This window comes from Lutra lutra, chromosome 6 (assembly GCF_902655055.1).
Source record: "Lutra lutra chromosome 6, mLutLut1.2, whole genome shotgun sequence".
In the NCBI taxonomy this organism is placed as follows: Eukaryota; Metazoa; Chordata; class Mammalia; order Carnivora; family Mustelidae; genus Lutra; species Lutra lutra.
The window spans coordinates 123221831-123248028 of NC_062283.1; the positions used below are offsets into that span (position 1 = coordinate 123221831).

The 26198-nt window shown below is 32.5% G+C and overlaps 1 protein-coding gene across 4 annotated transcripts in view; it reads right to left on the reverse strand.

Annotated features, from left to right (window-relative positions):
• Positions 1-26198, reverse strand: part of ASCC3 (activating signal cointegrator 1 complex subunit 3) — a 338650-nt gene that overhangs the window by 291099 nt on the left and 21353 nt on the right. For all 4 annotated transcript variants that reach the window (XM_047732576.1, XM_047732575.1, XM_047732577.1 and 1 more), the window contains exon 4: positions 12105-12664. In XM_047732576.1, coding sequence (XP_047588532.1) covers positions 12105-12664 — 560 coding nt within the window. The remainder of the gene's footprint in view (positions 1-12104; positions 12665-26198) is intronic.

A 26198-nucleotide genomic window follows, 5' to 3' on the forward strand; every position in this document is an offset into this window, starting at 1 on the left:
GTCTCTAAAAAGTCCATTAATTGTTTTTAAAAGATGATATATATTCAAGAAAAAAAAGAATTATAACCCTATTTTTAATACTTGCAAAGCTGAATGATTATCCTACTTGTAGTTTAAACAAAAACTACCTTATAAAATGCCTTATATATAAAAAGATGCTTCATAAATCCTTGTGAAGAAAATGAGTAAGTAATGAAAAGATCAATATGAAGTAATTTTCTATCAGCACAAGTCATCAGGTTATGAAATATACATCTCTTGGAATTTTCATTGGGATCTCTTATTTTTCAAATACAATAAAATGTCCTTAAGGTCACCTTATATTTTTAGAGTATTCCAAATGTTATCATGATTATTGTTGATAGCATAAGAAAACAAGTAAAGGGGGCGCCTGGGTGGCTCAGTGGGTTAAGCCGCTGCCTTCGGCTCGGGTCATGATCCCAGGTCCTGGGTTCGAGCCCCACATCGGGCTTTCTGCTCAGCAGGGAGCCTGCTTCCTCCTCTCTCTCTGCCTGCCTCTCTGCTTACTTGTGATTTCTCTCTGTCAAATAAATAAATAAAATCTTTAAAAAAAAAAAAAAAGAAAAAGAAAAGAAAACAAGTAAAGAAACCCATCTCCACTGTGATACAAATACATCTGTTATACCTGGGTGTAACTAGAAGGCCATTGGGCTTTATCCCAATCCTTACATATCTAAAGGTTGGAAAACTGCCACATGCCTTATTATTTAAAACTAATACATGCTATATTAATATGAACCAAAGCATATGTGTGTGTGGGAGGATAAACAGAAGAGCAACAAAACCAAAAGTAGTTCTCTGAAAATAAAACAAACATTCGTCTATCACTAAAGAGAAAATGGAGAAAAGGTAGAGAGAAAGGAGCAATCCAACTAAAAACTTTTAACATCTTTTTTTAAATAAGAGGATATTATAAATACTTTTAGAGCAAAAAGCTTGAGTACTCAGATTAAATGGCTAATCTCATTAAAAATATAATTTTCAAACTTGATATAACTAATAAAAAATCTGAATAAGCCAACAAGTATTGTAAAATCTGAATTGGTAATTAAAGTCTGCCTTCCAAAAAGACACCAAACCAGACGTTGTATCAAACTTTCATGAAAGACATAATCATTTTCTTATAGAAACTTTTTTGAAAAAGGAGAAAGAAAGAAAGCTTCAGAAGTTTATTTTATGAAGTTGTAATAACCTTAGGCATTAAAACAGGATAATTTACAAATCCTCTACTTGGGCTGGGATTCTAAGCATACCAGGAGGATCAAAAAACCATATAATGCACCAGTACCCAATGAATAAAGCTTCAAGGAAAAAAGGAGGCATTCAGATTCCCGTGAATTAAAGCAAATACATCTATTTTCTTTTTTAATTATACAGAGATATACATTGTAAAAATTAAAGTTGTATCTACACCTCCACTGTGTGTACTAAAAAGCATATGTCATACATTATAGTAAACACAGTATCTAAAGAAAAACAATGTTCAATTTAGAGAATGTCTTCTTTTGAGATAACAAGCTATTTTAGATTTGCATGTCAATTTAAAAAGATATGCATATTGAAAACTAAGAATAATGAAGTATGATAAAGGAAAATGTTAAAAGCTAAGTAAATGAAAATAGCTTTGAATTAACAGTCCATGTGGAACTGAGTATAAGAATAATTACATAAAGCACAGTATATTAATAACATTGTAAATTATTCTTAGTTTGGTTTGTGGCATAAAAGATTATTAAATATTCATACGTCCCAAAATAAAGTCTTAAATACATAAGAAAATGACCATGAAAATTAGGACACCATTTATTTAGAATTATTTTTCTCTCAAGAAAAATGTGTTATGCAAATTGTTGTTGCACTACAGAAAATTAGATAAATTATATTTTCAGAATAACTAATGTTCATTATTTACAGGTACTTAATCTAACACAAAGCTAAAACCAAGGTCACTTACAACTTAATTAAAACTACTTGGAATGTGAACCTATTCATTCTTCACATGCTATAATTAATTAGATGTATTTAAGTAAGGTTACAGCTAGATACCACTGTATAATTAGAGCTTGCTTTATATTTTCATGGCAAATTGATAGTTTCCTTGATTCTTAGAAAATACATTGATTTTAACTGCCTTGGAGTAAATAAATTTATAGTCATTACATGTATGTGTATAAATATGTGTGCATGTAAGTGTAAAGCTGAACACAATTAATGTATTAAATATTTAAATGAATGCTCAGAGCAATTTCTAAATCTAATAGTCATTTGTTTACAAATTGACAATTGAAACACCTAAAATGTTTTTACTAATCTCACATATCAAAACAAGAAATTTATCCTTTATTTTACTAATAAAATGCGTTTATCTTAATTCTTTAACATATCAATATATTACAGATATCTCTCAGCATATAAATGCATGTGCTCTCCCAAATTAGTCATATTATTATTATGTCAAACACAATTTTCTTTCCCATTCTCCTTGTAAACATATATATATGTGTGTGTGTATATATATATACACACACACATAGGAGTATTTGATAAACAGTAGAAAATGAATGAATGAATGAGTAAACAGCCAAACAGAAAAATAAGAGAAAAAGTATAAAATTTGGCAAAACGTCCTACTCTTTGAGTAACCATTCCAATGAACAGCAAAATGGTTTGAAATCCATTACTGCCACAGATTAGTAACAGATTAATAACGGCAAGTGTTTAAGTCTTCATTGTGAGTTTAAGCTATAGTTTTATTAAGAGGTGGAGATGGAGTTTTGCCCAACAGATGGACAGTCATTTACCTACAATAGGTTTTTTTAACTACAACAAATGGTTTTGGGGCACCTGGATGAATAAATCAGGTGAGCATCCTATTCTTGATTTCGGCTCAGGTCATGATCTCAGGATCGTAAGAACAAGCCCCATATCCCGACCCTCACTGTCCAGGCCCTGTGCTCAGAGTCTGCTTCTCTGCCTCTTCTCTCGCAGTTGTACGCTTGCTCTCTCAAATAAATAATCTTTTTTAAAAATGGATTTTATCATCATGAATGACATCACTGTTTTCTTATATGAGTAAAATATGCTTAAAACCTAAATGTGACCAAAAAATAAAGCAGGAAATAGTCACTGGTTAAAAATAATTTTTTTTAAACAAATGTAGCTACTAACCTAGATTTTCCTATCCAGAATTAAAAGTATTCCTGATTACAAGTACATAAATTTATATTTATTTTATCACGTCCTTTCAACCTATCATTTTAATAACTGGAACCATAAAAAGAGGAACAAAAGCAACACACAATCAAGGTAAATACAAAATATAGCTAATGCTTTCCTATTACAGGTTATAAAACTTGAGACCAATTATAACAGGTGAAATATTTCACCTATTTTGACCTTTCCTAAATTTCACATTTAGCTACAAGTAGAACAAATGATTCTTCATTTTCCTCATGAAAATTTCATTGCTTATTGAGTAAATGTAGAAATGAACAACCTAGAATGGTAAACAATGTGGAAGTGACAAGAGCCTTGGGAAAAAAATGGCTCTACCACTTTAGAGTATGCAATATGGACATATTCAGTTATGTATCCATTAATCAAATACAGAGAAAAGAGACATCTGATCCAAATAACATTCTATTTAAAACCTGTGAGACTAAAAGGTAAGTAAGTTCAAAAAACATGGTAGATTCAATCATGTCTTGGGGATTGCCTTTCTAAGCAATCTAACGCCAAAAGAAGATTCCTATGTAAAAAGATGAAAGATTTGCCAACTTGAAATACTTAAAACATCTGCAAAAATTTTTTAATCTCATTATAAATCATATAAATAAAAAACAACTTCATCAAATGAAAAACTGATAATTCTCACAAGCAAACAGTAAATGGCCTACAAATAAATGAAAAAAAAAAAAAAGTTAGCCTCAGTTGTAAAAAAAAAAAAATGTAATTCAACAGTGAGATACCATTTCCTCTCTTTTAAACAGGCAAGGATTTTAAGCATAATCACTGCTATCTCTGAGAAATAATAAAGAAAATCACAAGTGCCAGAGAAAGGCAAAATTCTCCAATTTTGAAAAAGAAAACAGAAGAGATACAATGATAGATTGTGAAAACTACTTAACTGTAAGCTTAAAATTAATACATAGCAATGTAACAACAACAAAAAGAACAGGATTTGCTAAATAAAGTCATGAAAAAATAGTCTTAGTTAATTTTCCTATGAGATTATTAGGTTAATTGTTCTTAAACAAAGTAACTCACAGTTTAATATCCTTAAAGACAAGATGATGAAAGCATTGTATATGTCCATATTGGTAGATCTACGGACCACTGAATAACTGTATCAAAATTGTTTTGATAACGGATTAACAGGGAACACAGAAGAAAACTGAGTTTTACACTTAAAAGAAATAAAATGGTAAGGGAGTGAAAACGTAACTACCACCATATGCATAAAATATCCTCTATCCTCATGTAAAAGAGCAGATGCCTACAACTTTGTTGCCTCACTGTAGAAATACAGGACTAAAAGGAAGACTTAACAGAAATAGTATCAGTTCAACAAACAAGTTTTTTTTTTTTAAGATTTTATTTATTTATTTGACAGACAGAGATCACAAGTAGGCAGAGAAGCAGGTAGAGAGAGAGAGGAGGAGGAAGCAGGCTCCCTGCAGAGTAGACAGCCCGATGGGGGCTCGATTCCAGGACGCTGGGATAATGACCTGAGCCGAAGGCAGAGGCTTTAACCCACTGAGCCACCCAGGCGCCCCTCAACAAACAAGTTTTAAGAGAACTATTCAAGAAAGGAATGGGATATCTTCTATTTTTTTTTTAAGATTTTTATTCTTATTTATTTATTTGACAGAGAGATCACAAGCAGGCAGAGAGGCAGGCAGAGAGAGGAGGAAGCAGGCTCCCTGCCAAGCAGAGAGACCGATGCGGGGCTTGATCCCAGGACCCTAAGACTATAACCCGAGCTGAAGGCAGAGGCTTTAACCCACTGAGCCACCCAGGTGCCCCAGGAATGGGGTATCTTCTAAAAACAAAAACAAAATAACAAAAAAAAACCCTCTTCATTACAATAAGTAGACCTCATTATAGGGGCACCACCATTTTGACAGAATGCTAGACCCACAAATACTAGATTGGGTGGAGAAATTCTATGACTGCAAAGATTCTCTACATCTTAAAAGTTTAATTTTACCCAGTGGCAGCTCTCCATTCAGATTTGGTTGGAAAAAAGTCTCTTCTGATCATTGATGGAAGGACTATAGAAAAGGCAACACACATTTGGCCTTCACAGCTGAAGGGACACTATTTTATTTTTTATTTTATTTTATTTTTTTTAAGATTTTATTTGTTTATTTGACAGAGAGAGATCACAAGTAGACAGAGAGGCAGGCAGAGAGAGAGAGAGGGAAGCAGGCTCCCCGCTGAGCAGAGAGCCCGATGCGGGACTCGATCCCAGGACCCTGAGATCATGACCCAAGCCGAAGGCAGCGGCCCAACCCACTGAGCCACCCAGGTGCCCGGGACACTATTTTAATTCTAACCTGGCTGATGTCAGTGTCTTTGTATTGTTCAACAGTGCTAAATCTACCAAAAATATACAACATCAAATAGATGAAAAATCTTTTCATAAAACATTAATGGTATCATTCAGCATAACAGTATTTTAAATATCCTATTCTAGATACCAAAATCATCGTTATGTCCTTCTCGTCAGACTGCAGTATATACATTAAATCAGTGGTTTTCAAAGTGTGGTCTGGAATCTCTAAGATTCTTTTAAGAGGTCCATGAGGTCAAAATTATTATTAAAAATAAATAACATTATTATTTAATATAATAAATGTAATATTAGTATATTTTATTTTATTAAAATATTATTTGCCTCATTCACTCACATCCTCCCATGAGTGGAAAGTCAGTTGAGTTTTGCAGAGGCATAATGCAAGATATCAGAACCCACTAAATGCAGAAGCACATAGGGGAACCTAGTTGTCTTCTATTAAGCTAGGTGTTTAAATAATTTGAAAAAAGATAATCAAATGCCATTCTTTAAACTATATTTTTTTATTTTAGGAAAGTTATTTTTAATAAAAATATTCCTTAATATAACAAATGAGGTATATTAGTATTAATAGTTTAGTATTATCCTAAAATACTAAATCATTTAATGTATTAAATTTTTTTGTCTTAATTTCTAATACAATATCAATAGAACATACTGATAAACAACATAAAGAAAAGTTCTAGGAGGTCCTCAGTAATTCTTAAGAGTGTAAATGAGTTTTGAGAACAAAATGTTCAAGAACCACCAAATTAAACCATGCTAATTATCGTATACCAAAATTTCACAAGAATGTTGGAATCCTTTATAATGCAAATAAGTACTAAAAAAAAAATACAGTCTTCCCTCAGAAGACAATCTAACCAAATAATTCGTACTTCTTAGGATCAGGCACATGTCTGGAACAGGGTTAAATTCAGAAGTGAACTTGAATGAGTCAAGTAACACCATCTGCAAAGCGTCAAGAGATAATGCTAACAGCAAATGTCAAATCACAAATGCTATAAAGAATAAGCTCCATATACACAAAAGAAACTATGATCATATCAATATAACTCAAAATTCACTTTTCCTAAGAACTGATTATACAATAACTCTATCAATATTTATATATCAGTATTAAAAACTCTGCAAATAGCATTTAATATTGAAAGAAAACCAAGAGATACATACACTCCAATATATCTTCAATAGATCTCCAATATTCTCAAGTGTCTTTCTATTAACAGCTTTTCTATTTTAACAAAGACTATTAAAATCAGAACCCACTTCAAAAATTAAATTCAAAAGATTTTCTTTAGGATTAGTGAGACTTTTAAAAAGTAAATAGAAAAAGTGGTGAAAAATAACAATTCTCTGAATTAAGACCTAGCCTTTAAGCATCATTTTATTACTTGAAACATCTATATATAAGGCATAGATTAAATTTTATATACTGATCTATAATAGAGTATATACTCTACTAAAACTTTGATATGTATAAATATATGATGCTCATTAGCATGGAAGGCAAGAAAGGAACATTTGAAAGCCTACCATCTGTGAAACATTATGCTAAATGCTTCATATATATTATCTCACAAATCCCAACAGCAAAATTCCTACGCAGATATTTTACAAATACGGAGCTGACGTTTTTAAAGGCTTAGTAGTTTGCCCATGGTCAACCACAGGTAAGCAAACAGAATTTGGCCTGGCTTTGTAAGAAAAGAAATTCTTCCAATAGTCTTGCTAGTCAGTGCTCTTCTCTTCAAAGAATCTAATGGCATACTGGATAGAACAGTAGGCCTAAGTTCAGAAGAAAGTCCCAGAATTTCTACCAGTCTCGCTTTTATCACTTTAGGAAACCCATGTGCCTCAGTTTTGTTTTGTTTTCTATCTTTATACAGAGGGTTCTATCCGTACCATGCAGGACTATAAAGAAACTGGTTATGTCGAGGAAGACAGCCTGGTCCAGGTCCACACATAACAGGCACTGAAAACACAGTATACTTCCTGTTACTAATATTACTACTTTCTGGGGGGAAGTAGGTTTTCAAAGTTCATTACATGATCCCAGTAGGACTAAACTGACTGCTACAATTCTGGTTATGGAACACCAGCAACAGGAAGATGTCTGTACTAATCACGACAGGTCCTGATTAAGAAAATAAAATGGAATGTTCAAATCTTAATTGCTTCTGATGACTAAAATGCTCTGATGCTAAGAAATATTTTTTAAAGTAAATATACCTCAAGAGCATAAAGAACCTTAAAGAATCTCTACCCCAAACAAATTCTAAGGATTAATCATAATGAGTGTAGCCTTAACTGAAAGAGGACTAGAAGTGAGAGGTGAAAAGGCCTTCGAGTTGTTAGGTAGGGCATGTAAAGATGAGGGTATTGGGAAACCTAAGTGGGCTGTTGTATTAGTTCAATAGCCACTAAAACATAAAAGTACTTCAAGTATAACTAATTCTCTGCAGAAATACTGAAACTTATCCTTAATAAGTTTTCATCCTTTCTCTTATTTCAGCCAGCTCCATATTTGGAACTCTCTAAAAGGGCCAAACATTGTTTCTAATGCAATTGTGAATTAGAGTAAACGCCAAAGATTCCTCAGCATATTTAAAATGTTTTATGTTTCAAAGCACCAAATACAGCAAAATGTAGATTTACTTTTTTGGCAAAGAAAGTACATGACAGTGGAGTCAGAATGTCTGAATTTAAATCCTGGATTCACTACTTATTCTGTAACCTTGGGGAAATTTCCCAACATTTCTATAAAATAGCTTTACCTCCTAGTAAGCAATAATACATAAAGCCACCAGAATAGTTCCTTAAATAAGTACAGCAAGGCAGAGGTACCAAAAAATAAGAAAAACTCTTTTAAAGAATCTGATATTTGAAAAAGACTTCAACTTAACTATAATGGTACAAATGAGAGTTTATTAGAATTTCTTATATTTGCTTTAGTATTTTTTTTTTTTTAATAACTTATGGGAGGGGAGGTGAAGTGCTTCAGAATGTAACCTTTTCAGTGCTTAGGAGTTTCTAACAGCTTTTAATCCGACACTGCTTACCTCAAAGTATTGCTTTTAAAGATTAAAGGAGGTAACGTACACATACCACTTAACATAATGCTTAAGTCAAACAGTAGACACTCAAAAGCTGGCGTTACTGTTATGACTACTGTCATTAGGATTACTTCTCTCCACACATTTCAGACTAGAAACTCTCTCTTGCCCCACCTTTGTGGTAAATGTCATCATATGCACATACTTCTTATTCTCATGCTTCCAACACTACTTCAACAATAACATAAAGGTCTTTGGCGGGGGGACGGGGGGGGCCCTTTAAATAGCCAGTCCTTAGCTTTATCATCAGTCATTAGGTCAAGAAATAAATGCAGAATTGGGAAATCCTGTGTTGAGGGAAAAAAATGTCATCATCATAGACATAGCTTTTAACATACTCCTCCTACATTATATGTAAAAATCTATTTCTATGGTTCTGCTAAATTTCTGGAGCAATAGCACATAGTGTGTTTATTTAAATATTACTACTCCAGAGTCAACTAAAACCTCAAAAAGAAATGGAAATGAATCATGCTATCACATATACTGATAACTCTTTTAATTACACCCTTTCCAGGCTTAAAAGTGAAGAATTTCAAAGTCAAAAGATAACACATAAGGTATAGCACACCTTAAAGTGAAAATAACATGGTGAAGAGTAACTGTAATGAAACATTTTCTATTCAAGAATTACTTCAAAGTTGTAAGGAAAATTTGCTGTAAAACTATAATTGCTCAGAAAGGGGTCAAATATATAAAGTATGAATAACATACACTGTAAAATTTTTAAGAACTATCCTAATAATTATTTATTTTTATTCACAGTTAGAAAAACCAAAACACTAAATGAATCATTTAAAACTCCATTACTCAAGCTACTGGTAGATTGTGAAATATTCACTTACATGTTAAACTGTCCATTAAACACCGGTTGAAAACTGACTGAACCAGACCATACAGGGTGTATGGATAGGTTTTAGAGTGGCTCACAGTACAACTTAACAAGGTATACAAAGCCTTACTTTCTCTGACCCTTCTGTCTGCCCATCCTTGTCTCTCAGCCACATGCCTTTTACACCCAGCACCCTCACTGTACAGATTACAGCTCTTTAAACACACCGCATTCTTGCTTACATTTAAAATAGGTTCCCTACCTTTCTGGTCCACTTGAAGAAGTTAAATCTTGTCATATTTTAAGACGTGGCTCAAGATTAACCACCTCTATGAGTACTTTTCCTACCACAGTAACCCCTCCACACAATCTATGACTGGCTCCTTTACGCCCCCATTTTGTTTCTATATACAGTTAACCTGGGAACAACATAGGTTTGAACTGTGTGGATCCACTTCTATATGGGTTTTTTCTCAATAAATACAGTACATGACTATAAATGTATTTTCTCTTACTTATGATTTTCTTAACATTTTCTTTTCCCTAGCTTACTTTATTATAAGAATACAGTATACAATGCATATACAAAATATCTGTTAATCAACTACATTATCAGTAAGTCTTCCAATCAACAGTAGGCTATTAGTAGTTAAGTTCTGGGGGCGAGGGGGGAGTCTAAGGCTATAGATGGACTTCTGCCTGTGCACAGGGCAGAAGTGCATTGGCCCCAATGCGTCTAATACCTGTGTTAAAAGTCAACTGTAGTACCATAATGCCTATGGTATTTGAGTACACTTTTTTAATGTTATGCCTCCTCCTAATGTACAATGAATTCCCTCAGAGTAAGGCTGCTACCTTATTCATCCTTCTATGTCCAGTAACTAGCATTGTACGTCACACATAATAACCATACAATAAATATAGGATGAATGGATGGATGCATGAATTAAGTTTGACCGTGTACTAAGCTAGATTATGATTACTGAGCTAGATTACGAAAAACATGAGAACTTCAGTTTAAGAACTAAAAAACAGTCTCCGTCCAACAACCAGATTCAGTTACTACTTAAAAACTGTGGCAAGGAAGTAAGAAATACAAATTTCACTGCAGATATTCAGAACTGAAGGAATAGTTTTACGGCTAACTCAGAAAATAAAATTTCCATTAGTTATATAAGTTTCAGTTTACTAAAATCATAACAAGAAAACTATGTATTCAATTATGATAAAGAAGTATCAGTAGGATTTTCTTTATAAATCCCAATTTTTAAAACATTATTATTTACAGAATATTAGAGCAAAACCATTTACAAATGTGGAACGTATCTTGATATAAATTGCAAAGAAGGCAAGAGAAATGAAACTGATCACAGAATTAAAAATACAGTAACTTACTTCCAAACCAAAGCTAATCGGCCTAATACCTAACGTTACCTTGGGGTCAGGCCTCCAATATCTGTTTAGCTAATTTCCTAAATTAATTTTTCTCTGAAAAAAAAAAAAAAACCCTAATATTACCTGTATTCCTGATACTTGATGTGATTTAAAATAATAATAACAATAAATAATATAGCTACCATGTAATGAGTATTTACTAAGTGCTACTTATCATTTCACATTATTGACAGATCATTTAAGGCTTATAATAATTCTATTACCTTTGTATTCATAGCCCTGTGAGATAGTCCAATAAGAAAACACCCTCTGGAAATTCAATTACCTAGAGCCTTACTACCAAGACTTTGGTAGGGAAAGGAAGGAGTGTCTGATTTTAAAACCTACACCTACTCTGCAACAGTATATCTCTTCTCTTAATCCTTCATTAAATATGTTACTCACCTAATTTATCCAGTATTAATATTGAGTTGACATTATATTAAATTTATAACAAGAAAGGAAAACAATGCCAGTACTGAGAGCAAAACTAAAAACTTTAAGATAAACTTTTCATGTAACTGTAAGAGTAATTCATCATTTAAATAACATAAGTAAATCGTGGCATAGAAAGGAATTAAAATTATATTTTCCTTTATGTGATATAAAAAACTTATAGAGTTTTTTCTAAGTAATATAAATTAGTCCAGTTACTTCCAGATCAGTCTGTTTTTCAAAGTTTGTTCTTTCAAACATACAAACTAGTGAAAAAATATTTTTCTAAAGCAGGGGGTCACAAAACATATAGATAAAATTTCTAATACTTTGAAATTTATTGCATTTTATCAAATAACTCTTAGAAATATAAAACACTATACAAACATTAACACTTATTATTAACCCTACTAATTATTATAACAACAGATTTAACCAGGACTATCCCAATAACCAGGACATATGGATGCTCTTAAGTCTTCGCTTATTCATTACGCTCACAGTCTTCCTACAACTACTTACTGGAAAGATACACATGCATACTATATAAACCATTTGGCTACTTATTTTACATCAGCATAATATTAAATTATCTTTGATAACTATCCATGTTTAAAAAGGTTATTAAGATAACTCACATTACTCATATATTCATACGAATATAAAACTTCAATAATTTCCACTATACCTCATTCTGAAGTTCATCACCACTTTTAACGGAAGCAAGCATATCATATAAAGTACAGCAAAGATCTTCTATTCTTGTTGCTTCAGCCATCTCATTTAGAGTTGCATTTAAGTACTTCTCAACTTCACACCACAAAAAGGAGTCATTTGTTTTTTCCACAGGCTTAAGCTCTGGGGTGGAATGCTCCTGAAAATGTTCATTCAGAAACTTCTTATAATCAAGGCTTATAGTTTTCTGGGGTTCACCATTTATTGGCAGTTCATCAAAGTGGTCCAAATCATGCATGTCAAATGAAAATGCTAAATTTTTACCAAATAAAACTCTATCATCATCTTCTTCTTCTGTCACCTGGATAAGAGCAGTGAGATTGTCTTGACGAAAACGAGAAGTAATTCGATTAGTAGCATTACAAGCTGCAGTGGCAGATGACGATGGAAAGGGACCAAACATCTGTTTGATAGCCTTTGTCTCCTTGTGACCAACACAGTCCTTCAAGCGAAATGTCTTGAAGAGAAATGCAGCTGCACTTTCAATTGCTTCTTTCCCATTACCTATTCCAACTATTCGAAAATGAAAAAAACAGTATTAGCCCCAGTGAATCACTGTTCAAGTCACCCTCTTCAAAAAAAACTACTACAAATATACTTCTGGGTAATTCCAGCAGTGAAAATATACTGATAAAGACAACCAATTTAGGAACAGAAAAAATCCCTTTACATCTATTCCCAAATTCCCAAAGAACCATATTAGGTCAATAAATCATTATCAGTAATCATTCTCTATCTAGAAAGGAGAAACTACCTAGTAACAACTCTTTACCTATTTCTAAAAACAGTTTGAGCTGTTAGCTAAAACTTACTTAAAAGTGATTTTTAAAAGCTAATTTAATAGGCTAATCAAATAAACAAAAATAAAGTGTAAAAAATATATCTGAATTACAGACTTGGAGCTAGAAGAAAAACTCAGGGGATCTTTAACTTCCTTTCCAATTTGTACTGTGAATTTGAAATCGCAAGAAATAGATTTATATAGTTTTTACTCAAAAACATTTAATACCATCAAGGATGGACAGAAACAGAATCTTGTCAAAAAAACTTAGTTATATTATAAAACATTCAAAAGAATCTGCAGTTTAAAAGATGTAAATTTCTTACTAAAGTAAGAGGAGGAACTAAAGGAGCAGCCACTAATTTCTTTAAAGCATTAATTTCTCATTGCCGATTTTCTCAAATAAAAGAAAGAAACTGTATTCGTGTCATACAATTCAAAGAATGGCCTTAGAACAAAAAAAAAAAAAAAAAAAAAAAAAGAATTTTATTCTTCAGAAGGCCCCAAAGGCAATGTGATTAACTTTAAAGTTAGTAATACAACTAATGCTAGTATCATCCTGAAACCATGGCTGCAATCATAGAACTGATCACACATCTTGAGTGGCTTAGTACAGCCTGATATTCAATCCAAACTCCTATACTTTGTTTTCACGTCACCCTAGGAGCTACCCCATCCTTTTATTCCAGCCTTACTGACCATTATCCATTTTTAACTCTAGCCAACAAGGATTTCTTAACATCTAAAAACAAGGTCCTGTCCACGCTATGCCTATTTCTATGCAACCTTCCCCAAAGTCTCTGATTGTCCAAATTTTACTCATGTTTCAGAATCTAGCTTAATTGCCTCTTTCAGGGTGAGTATAATATTATGTACAATGTTGTACTCCCTCACTGTTCCTAGCCCAAAATAGGTGCCTCAATAGAAATATGTTGAATTAACCTAAACCCAGGCCTCAATGACATCAGACTAGCAATTTTACACTATATGACACTGCCTCTGTAATTTTTTATCTGATGTTTACACATGTGTGTAGGAGACTAACAATTTATATGAGTGAAAATAATTTTACAATAACTATTATTTCTAATTTCCTCAAGTATAAAGTCTACTTGCATGATTATAAAGAATTTATAAAACAGTATGGGACATATATTCTTTTATTATTTAGGAAAATACATGACAAAAAACTTCTATAAATTAAGTAACCCTTTAATTGAATAACATTTATGTACACTTAGTTTATACATGACACTTAGAGAATTTGATTTTCAATAATTTAGGAATTGTGATAATTTTACAAGTAATTCAATAAGGTTGGGACTACTGAGAACTTCAAAAAAAATGGAAATTACATTTTCAAACTCACTTAACATCTAACATTGTAAACATATATTCTTTTGTAAAGATATTTTATACCTTTGGATTTTTCTTAAACAGCTTACTAAGAACTTTTCAATCAAACTATCTCAATTTTTCCTAACAAAATTATCTTTATCTTACAGATGCTAAAATGGAGAATCAGAGACAAATAACTTGGAAGACATCAAACAGCTAGTTATCAAATGAGATTCAAAGCAGATTTCTAACTCCTAAACAAAGTGCTTCTACTAAACCACACTGATCTCCTATAAATTCCCAGAAAGTAGATTTATCTCAAAGTCTCATGTAATAAATAAATAATAAATCACTTTAGGAAATAAAGTACTAATTGTGAGAACAGTCTTAATTTCTTACTGAAAGTGAAATTAACTTAAGTACCGTTATTACATCACTGCTAAGTATGTTATAGCCATACACTGCATTCACTAATACAATTCAATGGAACCAAACATCTTGCCAGAAAATAATATCCATAGTAGTGGAAAAGAAGTTATGAGTCTACCTTTGAAGAAAAATAACTACAGACTCTTGGAAACATACACAAAGATCAAAAACATTTTTTCAGTGTTTCAAATTTTTAAATGAGTATGAACATATTTGCAAACGCTCCCAAAAAACAAAAAAACCCAAAAAAACAAAAACCGAAGTCTTTAAAAAATTATTTAAACTAAGTTAGAAAATGGTGCTCATAAATGTTAATACCCTTTCCTAATTATTAACCCTGCCCTCACCTAATTATTAACTCTGTTCAACCTACTCCACCTATCTTTGAATAGGACACGTGTTCAAATCACAGAGTAGTTTCTTAAAGGTAAACCAGCACCACCCTATCCAGGTGTCTGGAAGTTCGTTTTTGAGAAAAATTAACAAACACCATTTATGGCCACTGTTGGCTTTCCAACAGACTACAGCATTCTGAAAATGATGTAGTTCTCTGGGGCGCTAAAACACGCCATGCTGGCCTTTTGCCACGCTGCCTTCCGGCAACTGCACACGCGTGTCTTCCGCGCCCGGAGCCGAGACCCGCGTTCCAGCGTGCGCGGTCTGCACGTAATGACGTAGTCAGCACAGGACAGGGGCTGTTAGTCGACCACCCGGATGAGAATGCACCTCAGGATTGGAGCAGAGAATCCTGGGGCAGCAGCAAAGGAGCCACCCCGTTTACTAACACTTGCCCACCCATGAAGGCAGCACACAGATCTTATGGTGACTAAACCATATTAAAGGTATTTGTAAAACACGGAGAGAACATCTGAAGAGACTTAATGTAATTGATATCTGACCTGTCAAAGGTCTGGCAGGCGCCACCTTCCCTCAACAGCAATGGCAGCGGAAGTGAAACCTCCAGGAAACCTAGGCGCTGGTCCACGGACTAGCTGAACCTGAGCATAAATAATGAGCCACAGCGAGAGGTGGGGGAGACCTCAGAAAACGCGTGTGGTGTGCTTCTAGAGTGGAAATTTGTAATAAGTAGTCCTTTTCTTACACTGTACCCAAAATTAAATTTGTGAGATTAACTGTGAGGATGTTATTCACAAATAACCTCTTCATTTTTATGTACAATGTAATACTGGTTTATATTTTATGTACAATGTAAAACTGATGAACTTTCAAATGATTATTTCGTAGGCTAAAGCTCTTCAGCCACTTAACATTTGCTCCCAATTTTCAAGCCTTTTCTGTTTCACACGACTGCCTGTGCTAATCTTTCTGGATGGATTTTAGGAAGCTTAGTTTTGTCCTCAAGATTTAAAAAAAAAAAAAATCAGTAAAAAATAAAATATACACTAAGTAATCAATTGTCAAAGCTTGAATAAAACTTAAGATCTCCAAACCTATAAGAAAACTAGTCTAGATACCTAACCACTTGAATATCCTATTTTCTATCCATAAAACACTAAACAAGGTGGACTGTAAATCAGAAAACTGGCTTTTACCACCTGGCACTTCAACTGCAACATATTTAAAGAGATATGCTTAAAAGGTCACTAGACTATCCTTTATTAATCATAAATATTTGCCCTGCCTACTTCCCAGTTACATTGAAAGAAAAAATGAGATGCGAAGTGTACAGTAATCTATATAATTGGTAACTGATTACTGTAACATAAATCATTTAAAATCAGAGCAGCAATGATATAATCTTAAATCATTCTTGACACAAAAATTTACTTCTATATTCCCTTTGACAGAAAAATGCTAAAGAATTAAAGGGTTGTAAACTGTAACTTTTAACAAATATCCTATACCTTATAGTTGGGAGATTCTTAAAAATGAATAAAAAAATTTAATTGAAAATTGAATTTAAAAAATCCATCAGCTGCTTGCATTCTTAACTGTTAATATTCAATTTACAAGTTGTCAACAAATGAGTTCCCTGACCAGTTATGTCTTTAATGTTCAGTAGAAAATATTCCATAAGATCTTTTATATTTATATTTTAATACTGAAATGTTCTAAGCAGTCAAATTTACTTTTTCATGTTTTGCAAAACTTTAAGTGTTCATTTTACCAAACACCTGATCTGCATCTGCAAATACTGTCTTATAACCCTGCATCAGTGTCAACTGAAGTTTACACCATTTGATAAAAGTATTATTATGCTATATTTGCAGACATTAGCTAAATGATTTTTAACTGATAATTACAGTAATTTTTTACAAATATGTAAAATACTTGTGCAATAAACTCTCCCAGGCAGCATTAGATATTAAAAAAAAAATAAGGATTCTGCTTAAATATACTCTATTCCGTTCCCCAATCATTTCTTTCCCTTTACATATTTCCCTCCAGTGTCATTGGTGTGCTTTTTAACAAGAATAGTACTGAAAATTTTCTAAAATGAATTGTGCAAGTATCTTCCTTATGTTACAGAGAAACTCAGATATACTGAGATTAAATGACATACTAAGACTACAAGAGCCAGGATTAGGTGTTTTCTTTTTACATTATACCATCTTTCAATAATCACCAAATTGTCAAACAAATTTATGTAACAGAGATCAGCATCTAGCATATGACTTTGCTGGGGGATGAACTTAACAATTTACGTCATCTAAACTTAAAATTGCCTAGTTATGCAATTTAGTATAATGACCTGCATTTATTTCAGGGTGTAACTCTGCATCAAAGCACCTTCAGCAAAACTCACATTAAGTAGGCATAGTATTCAAGAAATGTTCAATATAGTAACTTAAAGGAGTTGCTTACACATTTAAATTATTCCTGCACTTACACAGAAATTATTGCCTTCAGGGTGAGCAAATTATTAAAGGAAAGCAAACAGAGAAACATACTTAGTAGAGAAAAAGAGCAATACAAGAGATTAAAAATAGTCCAAAGTACTTCCCCATCTTTTAGTCAGCCATTCAATTTTATGTATATTCACTACAAAATGTGAATACTCATCTTACAGTATAGACTTCAAGTCAGCATCTAGCCACTATATTGCCATTTCTAGTACTATTAAATCTTTCATCAAATTATAACTTGACTTCCCAAGCAACGAAACAGCTAACATAAAAATGTCAATTTTATATAAGAGCTTTCTACATAAAATCATCATTTTGAGCATCACTAAAGAAACTGTACCTTTGAACAAATAACATAGCTTACTGAGATTGACCTAGCATTTTAAACTTATTAATGTCCAAAGAAACACCTTAAAAAAAGGATGATATAAGGTATATACTTCAGTTCTGTCCCCACTTATCAGATGTTTAGTAATGTTATACTTGGTAATACTGCCAGGACAATCAACTGCAACTTTACAAATGCCTCTACTAAGAAATGCAGTGCAAATTGCTTAGGAAATTATAATCATTTGTAATGAAGAATAATATAATGATAAACTAAAACTTCATAAACTGTGAAGATCTGATCCTATTTCCAACTCTTACATTGCTATAATGTCCATTCAATTTACTGTTTTGCCATATCCTCAAGTAATCTGAACTGCCTGTTTATACAGCTGATATATCTTCAGTCATGTATGATTTCATTAAGTTATTCAGCTTTTACTTTGTAATTTCTCCCTGAAAACTCCATGAAACAGACATAAATTTAACAACTTTGATCCTAACTATTTAAAACAAAATCTAAATCTGTCCCAGTGTTCTGAAGAATTCCTTCCAGACTCACCCAAGCACAGTTCATTCACATCACTGAAGCACATACATTTATCGTAGCAACTACACAGAACTATTTGTTTACCAAGGCTATTGGTAAAAAAAAAAAAAAAAAATTATTACAAACTATAAACGATTTTATTATAAACTACGTGTTTATAATAAAATCGTTTATAGTTTATAATAAAATCATTCACTGACAGCCATTTACTAGGTTTTACTCTACAGACTTTTGGTACTGCTTCACACCACAACTATACAAAACAAGAATTATCATCACTGTTATAGATGAGGAAACAGGATTAGTGATATTAATTAGCTACTCACTAGTAAATGACAGAATTGTATTTATACCACGTCTATTAACTGATAACTTTAAATCATCCTAAACTCTAAGAAAATAATTTTATGAAAACAAAACAGAAACATATATGGAATAGAAAATACAGTTGTGAATATTCCAAACAAAGTATTAACTTAATGGATCCATCCATGTATCTAAAAGTAAACTATAGGAAAGTAGAATTTATTCAGAAATGAAAAGGTGGTTTGATTATCAAAAAATCTAGTGACATAATCTATTCTCAAAAAATTAAAGAAACATCTTGCGTAGATATGATGGCTAGAAGTGGAGCAAGTGGTGAACAAAAGGCAACAAACAGAAGAAAAAGCCAAGCCATTACAGCCTTGGGTCCTAACATTACCAAGTTACTGAATCCTACAGAAGGAGTTTGTAAGATGAAACATATAAACTCATTTGGTCTTTGTTACCATAGCAGGCTTGATATTTGAGCTGAATACATTCCTAATGCATATTTATGAATGTATAAATATATGTAATAAAAATAAGCATGAGAATAATACAAATTTATTATACTTATGATATTGAGTACCAGAGGCTGAGCAGAGTCCATAAGGAGTTCTGAACATATCATTAAGCTTTTATTTCTTAGGGGCACTTGGGTGGCTCAGTTGGTTAAGCAACTGCCTTCAGCTTACGTCATGATCCCAGGGTAGTGGGATCAAGCCCCACATTGGGCTCCCTAATTCAGTGGGGAGTCTCCTTCCTCTTTTCCCTCTGTCCCTCCCTGCCCCCCACCCCACTCATGTTCTCTCTTTCAAATAAAATCTTAAAAAATTATTACTTAAAAAATAAATACTGAAGGAAAGATAGCTAGCCAAGTGTTAAGCTGACCTGTGAATACACAGGCATTTATTACGTTTTTATCAGTCTGAAATATTTTAAGAAAAATAATAATATGAAAAGCCATAACTTTTACTTTTTATTGAATAAAACAAGAACATATACAGTACACATACAGCTCAAAGAATTATCACAAAATGAGTGCACCTATTTAATATTAATCTGGATAGCTACTTCTAGATAGAAAGTATTATCAGCTCCCCAGAAACTGCCAAATCTACTCCATCATTACCTGCTTCCTCAAAAGTAGCCAATATCCTGACTTCTGAATCAGAGATCAGTCATGCCTAGTTTTCAATTTCATAAAAACAGAATCATTATCTTATCTGTTCTTTTGTGTTGGGCTGCTTTCATTCAACATTATAAGATCCATTTACAATGTCACATGTAGTTATATTTCATTATTATTATTAGGTAGTCTACATATCATATTTTTCTATGCCATTATTTAACAGTGAATTGGACTGTTTCCATTTTAAAACTATTACAAATCATGCACTGGTCTTTTGCATACATGTGCAGGCATTTTTATTGGAAATTTATGTATACATTGCTGGATAATATATACCAAGACTTAAAATAACACTGTCCAACCACAGCATATACCATCAAACAGTTATTCAAAGCAGTCATACCAATTTAAAACACAATGAGTAGTGGATGAGAATTGTTATTTCACAATCTTGAGCCTGAAAAACAACTGGTATATCATTTTTTTAAATTTTAATCATTCTGATGTGCATGTAGTGCCATCTCTTTGATTACTAATCAGGCTGGACACATTTTCATGTTTACTGGACATGCAGAAGACAGCTGTCTTCTGCAAAGTGCTTATTCAAGGCTCTTGCTCCTTTTTATATAGGATTACCTTTTCTTATTAATTTGTAGGAGTTCATATTTAATATAGATAGAAACTCTCTTTTGGTTTATATATGAAGCTATATTCTCCTACTCTGTGACTTGTCTTTTAATTCTCAAAGAATAAAAAATATCAGTTTTCATGTAGTCCAATTTGCCGTCATTTCCTTTATGAGTGCTATTTACTATTTAATAATTTTCCATATATGGAGATCATGAAGACATTCTTCTTTATTATCTTTTAAAGGATTTATTATCTCAAGCTTCACGTTTCATTTTATAGGCTGCTTAGAATTATTTGAACAGGTTTAATTTTTTCATATGCATATACAGCTGACCCAGCATCATGCACTGAAAAAACAACCATGTTTCACTACTTGATGACCTTCGTGGTAAAGAAAGAGCCCTAATATTTGTAGGTCAGTTTCTGGACTCTATGCCATCCCACTCATCTATTTGTCTATCCTTAGACCAACATCTCACTTATAATTTACTATCTTTATAACAAGTCTTAATATCCAGTAGAATCAATGTTCCCTCTTAATTTTTCAAGGTTGACTTGGCTGCTCTTTGCCTTTGAATTTCCATATAATTTTCAGATTATCTTGTCAATTTCCACACACAAATGCACATCCTCAACACAAACCCGCTGAGAGTCTGATTGGGATTGCATGAATCTCTCGGTCAATATGGGTAAAATTGGTATCTTATAATAATGAGTCTTCTAATCCTTTGTACATTATTGTATTTATTTAGGTCTTCTTTAATTTCTCTAATATTTCAGTTTTCAATGAGGAAGTCTTTCCCACCTTTTGTTAAATTTACTTCTAGATATTTGATGATTTTTAATGCTTTTGTAAATAGCATTTTAAATTTGCTGCTGGTAAGCAGAAATAAAATTGATTTTTATATTGACCTTACTAAATTCATATTCTAAAGATAGTTATGTGAAAAATGGGAGTTTCAATGAATCTTTATACTCTTTCTTGCCTTTGACCTTCAGTACAGTGAGAAAAAGAAATGGTGAAGGGCATTATCTAATTTCCTACCTCAGGGGAAAAGCTTTTTCAACACTGCATCACAACATATGATATTTGATCCAGGCTTTTTTAATATATTATTTGTCAAATTAAGAAAGTTCTATTCCTAGTTGGCTAAGAATTTTTATCGTAATTGATTTTAGATATTCAAAAAAAATGCTTTTTCTTCATCTACTAATCATGTGATTTCAAACCTTCATCAATCACCTTATTTTTCCCTATTAATCCAGTAACATTTTGTGCATTCATGTGGATTTGTGTTCCCTCTCACACACACATTTCATATGTATTTTTTATTGATCCATTTGACAGTATATTGCAGTCTCCATGACACTTCACTATAAACACTGCAGTATGCATCTCCTGAGATTCAGGATATACTTACACGGTCACTAAACCACTGACTCACTTGAGATCTAATATTACCTCATGATATCCAGAGTATATATTTAAATGTCTACCATAATGGCCCCCCTGATTTTTTTATTATTTTTTTCCAATTCAGGATTCAATCAAGGATAGTACATTGATTATATGCCTGTAACCTTCTTTAATCTACAAATAATAACCTCATGCCTCTTTAAATGACATTATATGACATTCTCCAGTAAAGCCATCAAGGCATACAAATTTCTTCATGAGAAGGTTTTTAATTACAGATTCAGTTTAAGTCAAGTATTCAGATTTTCTATTTCCACTTTTGGCCATTTTAGTCATTTTTGTCATCTTAGTCCTTTGAATCTGTTAAAAGCTTTTCTCTTCTCATTCTCCTCTTCTTCTTCCAGCTTCCACTTCTGGAATGAACAGTCACCTCTAGGAAAAAGTGGCCCAAAAGCCAGGATCACATTTTCTGGGTTTATATCTGCTTCCAGATCTCAGCCCCATAATTCATCGCTTTGGTAGACTCCGATGCAATTAAACAAATTTTATATTTTACAGTTTTTCTAGTTATTCTCAGCAGAGAGTTGTTCCAAATTAACCTATCTGCCAATTTATGGGAAATGGAACTCCAAACATTTTTGGAATCTGCAATTTTCAAGATAGCTACTTTCCACAAATACTCCTGCAAAATTTCTTGCCACTTCCAATACACAACAGGCCTTTATTATTCTAAATGCGTAGCGTGTCTTCCATAGACAGAATTTCCAGATCCTAATATCTTTTTAAGCCTTTTCCATAAACTGATTTCTACCCTCAGTTTTAATTCCTCACTTTTTGTAGTAAAGCCTTATTTTCTTTACAACTCTTAAAATGTAATGATTACCAAATTACCTAAGCCACATTGTTGCAAGTCACTTTTGTCCAACCTACATTTTGACTCATACTTTTCTTAAAGGCAAAGTTATTAAAGGTAAAATGCATAAGAACGTTGAAACCCAAATAAGGCAGGAGTTATAAATCAGAGAAGTCAAAACAAACAGGTCTGTGCATGGTGAAATAATATGAATAAAATCATGAGATCATTCTGTTCTGGCTCTGGGAGAGATTCAGTTACAGAGCGGAGTAGGGAACTTCAGGGTCTTTCTACTTACCTTTCCTCCATTCTTGACCCCCACTCTAGTTTTTCTATCTACACTGTGGAGGTCTTATCAGCTTCCCAAAATGCGTATTAAGTAACAGATACACATGCCTAATACATGATCTCTTTATTTTCAAAGACGTTTCTACTTAGAGCACAAAAAACATACTGACAAAGTTTCATTGCCAACAGAATATAGGTTAATATGATTATGCATATCTTTTCAAAACCAGGGAGGAGATAGCTATGTCTACAATGAGTATTTAAATAAACTAAGATTAAGGGCCAAGAATTCTACTTTCAAATAATTTATAATGTTTCCTCCCTAAAGCTAAGTTTTACTATTAAAATAATCTTGAGGGGAGAATAAAATTGTAAAAAGGTACAGGAATAATTAAATATAAGTCTGAGAGGAAAAAAATACTTTAACAATAACAAAAAAAAAAAAGCTGTTAGCATCAGAAGTAATAAAGATCACAGAGTACTTTTAGTTGAGTTCTCAAAAGTTTACTTAATTACTGAACATCTACTATATCCATTGCACCATATTAGGTATTAGTATTCCATACTATAATAAAGTATGGAATAGATGATAGTCTAATGGAACACCATCTACTAAGATTAGAAAAGAGTAACAGATGACATGAATGAAGTCTAAGCCATTTCTTCAGGGATGAAAAGCATTTCACCGGGTGAACACAATGGGGAAAGTTATTTTAACGTACAAAAAGACAGAAAAAACCAGTAAGCACTGTTAAAGAAATTAAGTTAGTAGACATTGTGTATGAGTAGTAGTAAAGATTACATATGATAGAATGGCAAAGAAATGAAAAGGTAAATTGTTTCAATTCATAAAGAAGCTTTTCTTATGTCCATTCTAAGGAATTTGGTCTAAAGAGTAATATGGGAATAAAAAATGAGCTTTGGTTTTTACAAAGATCAGTCTAGTAACAGTGAAGAAGTTAAATAGGAATGGAAGGCTGAGGCAAAAGGCTACTACAGTAATCAGAGAGGACATGTTAAAAGTCTAAAGTAAATAAGACAAAGAGTGAATTTAAGAACGGAAAAAAGTAGACTTGATGGAACATGATATCTGACTACAAATAAAGAAAAGAATCTAGTATTTCCATCATGTTTCTATTTCAGAATTTGGGTCTAGCCTATCTTCACCATGAATCAATCATGGGATTCAGTTAACCTTTATGGATTCTGTTAATTTACATAGTAAGTAAAAGGAATGGACCAATGTTCTCTGATGTCCCTTACCAACTTAAAATACCCATTATAAAGACTAGTCAATATACATGGTCTTAAATAAGTACCTTCTACTACTATATTCAATTGAAATATAAGTGATTGTTCTTCTTTCTTTATTCTTTTGCTCTACCTCTTTAATACAATTATACCAAATTAGCTGTGTGAAAGAGCAATATAAGAAATCATAAAAACATTTTTCCCATGTGACTAACTTTTTCAAAGCTGCTAATTTTAATTATACTTCCATTATCAGCATTACTGTCATTCAGAAAGCATGGCTGACTACTAGGCAACTATTAGTATCAATAAAGTTAATAATTACTCAACTTAAAACAGGATTAAAAAGTAGATACGATAGAGCATCTGCCTAAATCCAACCCTAAGGTTTCTCTGTCATGAAAATATTCTTTTGAGATATTACATCTCAAAATAATCAATCCTTAAAAACATCAATGAATAGATTAGTCCCTGAGTATGAATCAGATGTTTTGCCAACAGGCAAAACTCCTAGGATTACATTTAATGACTGATATTTAAAGCAATGATTTCTGACTTGTCAAAGATACACAGGGAAGAAGTCCAAAGGGTACCTTATTTCTTAAAAATCTTAATTTCCACGTAATTTAAATAAAGAAATAATTTAGTCATGGTACTGAATAAACTCAACATTTTAATACTTTTTTGCTAAGTATTTGGAGTTATTTTTAAAACTGAACTAAAGAAGAGGATAGACACTTTCTACAGTTTTTGAAAAAGTATTTTAGTCAGATCACAACCGCCCCCGCAATGGCCCCAACATCTTAGAAATGAAAACAGTGAAGTCCAGAAATGTTAAGATCCTAGTCAAGTTGATGTTGGTAAACTGGAGACTGCATTTGCACTACAATTTTCCAATGAATCTAACTACTTATATATTTTTTAAATATTATGCCAAATGCTATTACAAATCTCATCAAAGTGCACTTCATTTCCCCTAGACTTAAACAAACAAAAAAATTCCTTACTTAATAAAGCACTTGAAGTTTAGAAGATAATGTATATGTGACATTCACTTTGTACTTTCACAAATTAAAACAATGAGGACATTAAATTTAAATATTATATTACAAACCAATGATAAATAATATATCAAAGTCAAAATATTTGAAGAATATTAAATATTAAATTTATTTAATTTTAAATTTAATTAAATATTAAATATAAAGATTTGATGATCATAAATAAGTATATGAGATATAATAGGAAAACCCTCCCCAAAGTTCGTGTAAGGAAGAACACTGCCAACCAGCATATGACAAAGAATCTAAATTTTCCCTCTACCAAGAAATCAGCAGAGAAAACTTTTTCATTTATTTATCAAGTGAATCCTAAGGCTCGAAACATGCCAAACACTATTCTAAGCACCCAGCTTGAAGCATTGAACAAGAAAAATAAGATCCTATCCTCATGAAAGTTACATCCTAGCAGCAAAACACAGGCAACAAACAAACAAGGAAAATATCAGATAACGATACACGTTAAGGAGAAACTGCTGCTGAGGTTATAAGACAAAAGCATGACTGGGTAACAACTTGAGACTGGATGGTCAGTCAGGACCTCATTAAGGAAATAAGTTTTTGGCTGAGTTCAAAATAACAAGAAAGGATCTACCCACTCTAAGAGTAGGACAGAAAGACATTCTCAACAGAGGGAATAACACGTATAAAGACCTGCACTAACTGGGATTGAGGATGTGAGAAAAGGCCAGTGTCTCCTGAAGCACAATTGGTGAGGACAAGGATGACTTGAGGTCAGAAGAAACGTGGAGGCCAGATCTCACAGGACCTGAATATCAGCATGAATTTTGGGGTACAAACCTGAATCTTGGAAAATTTAGAA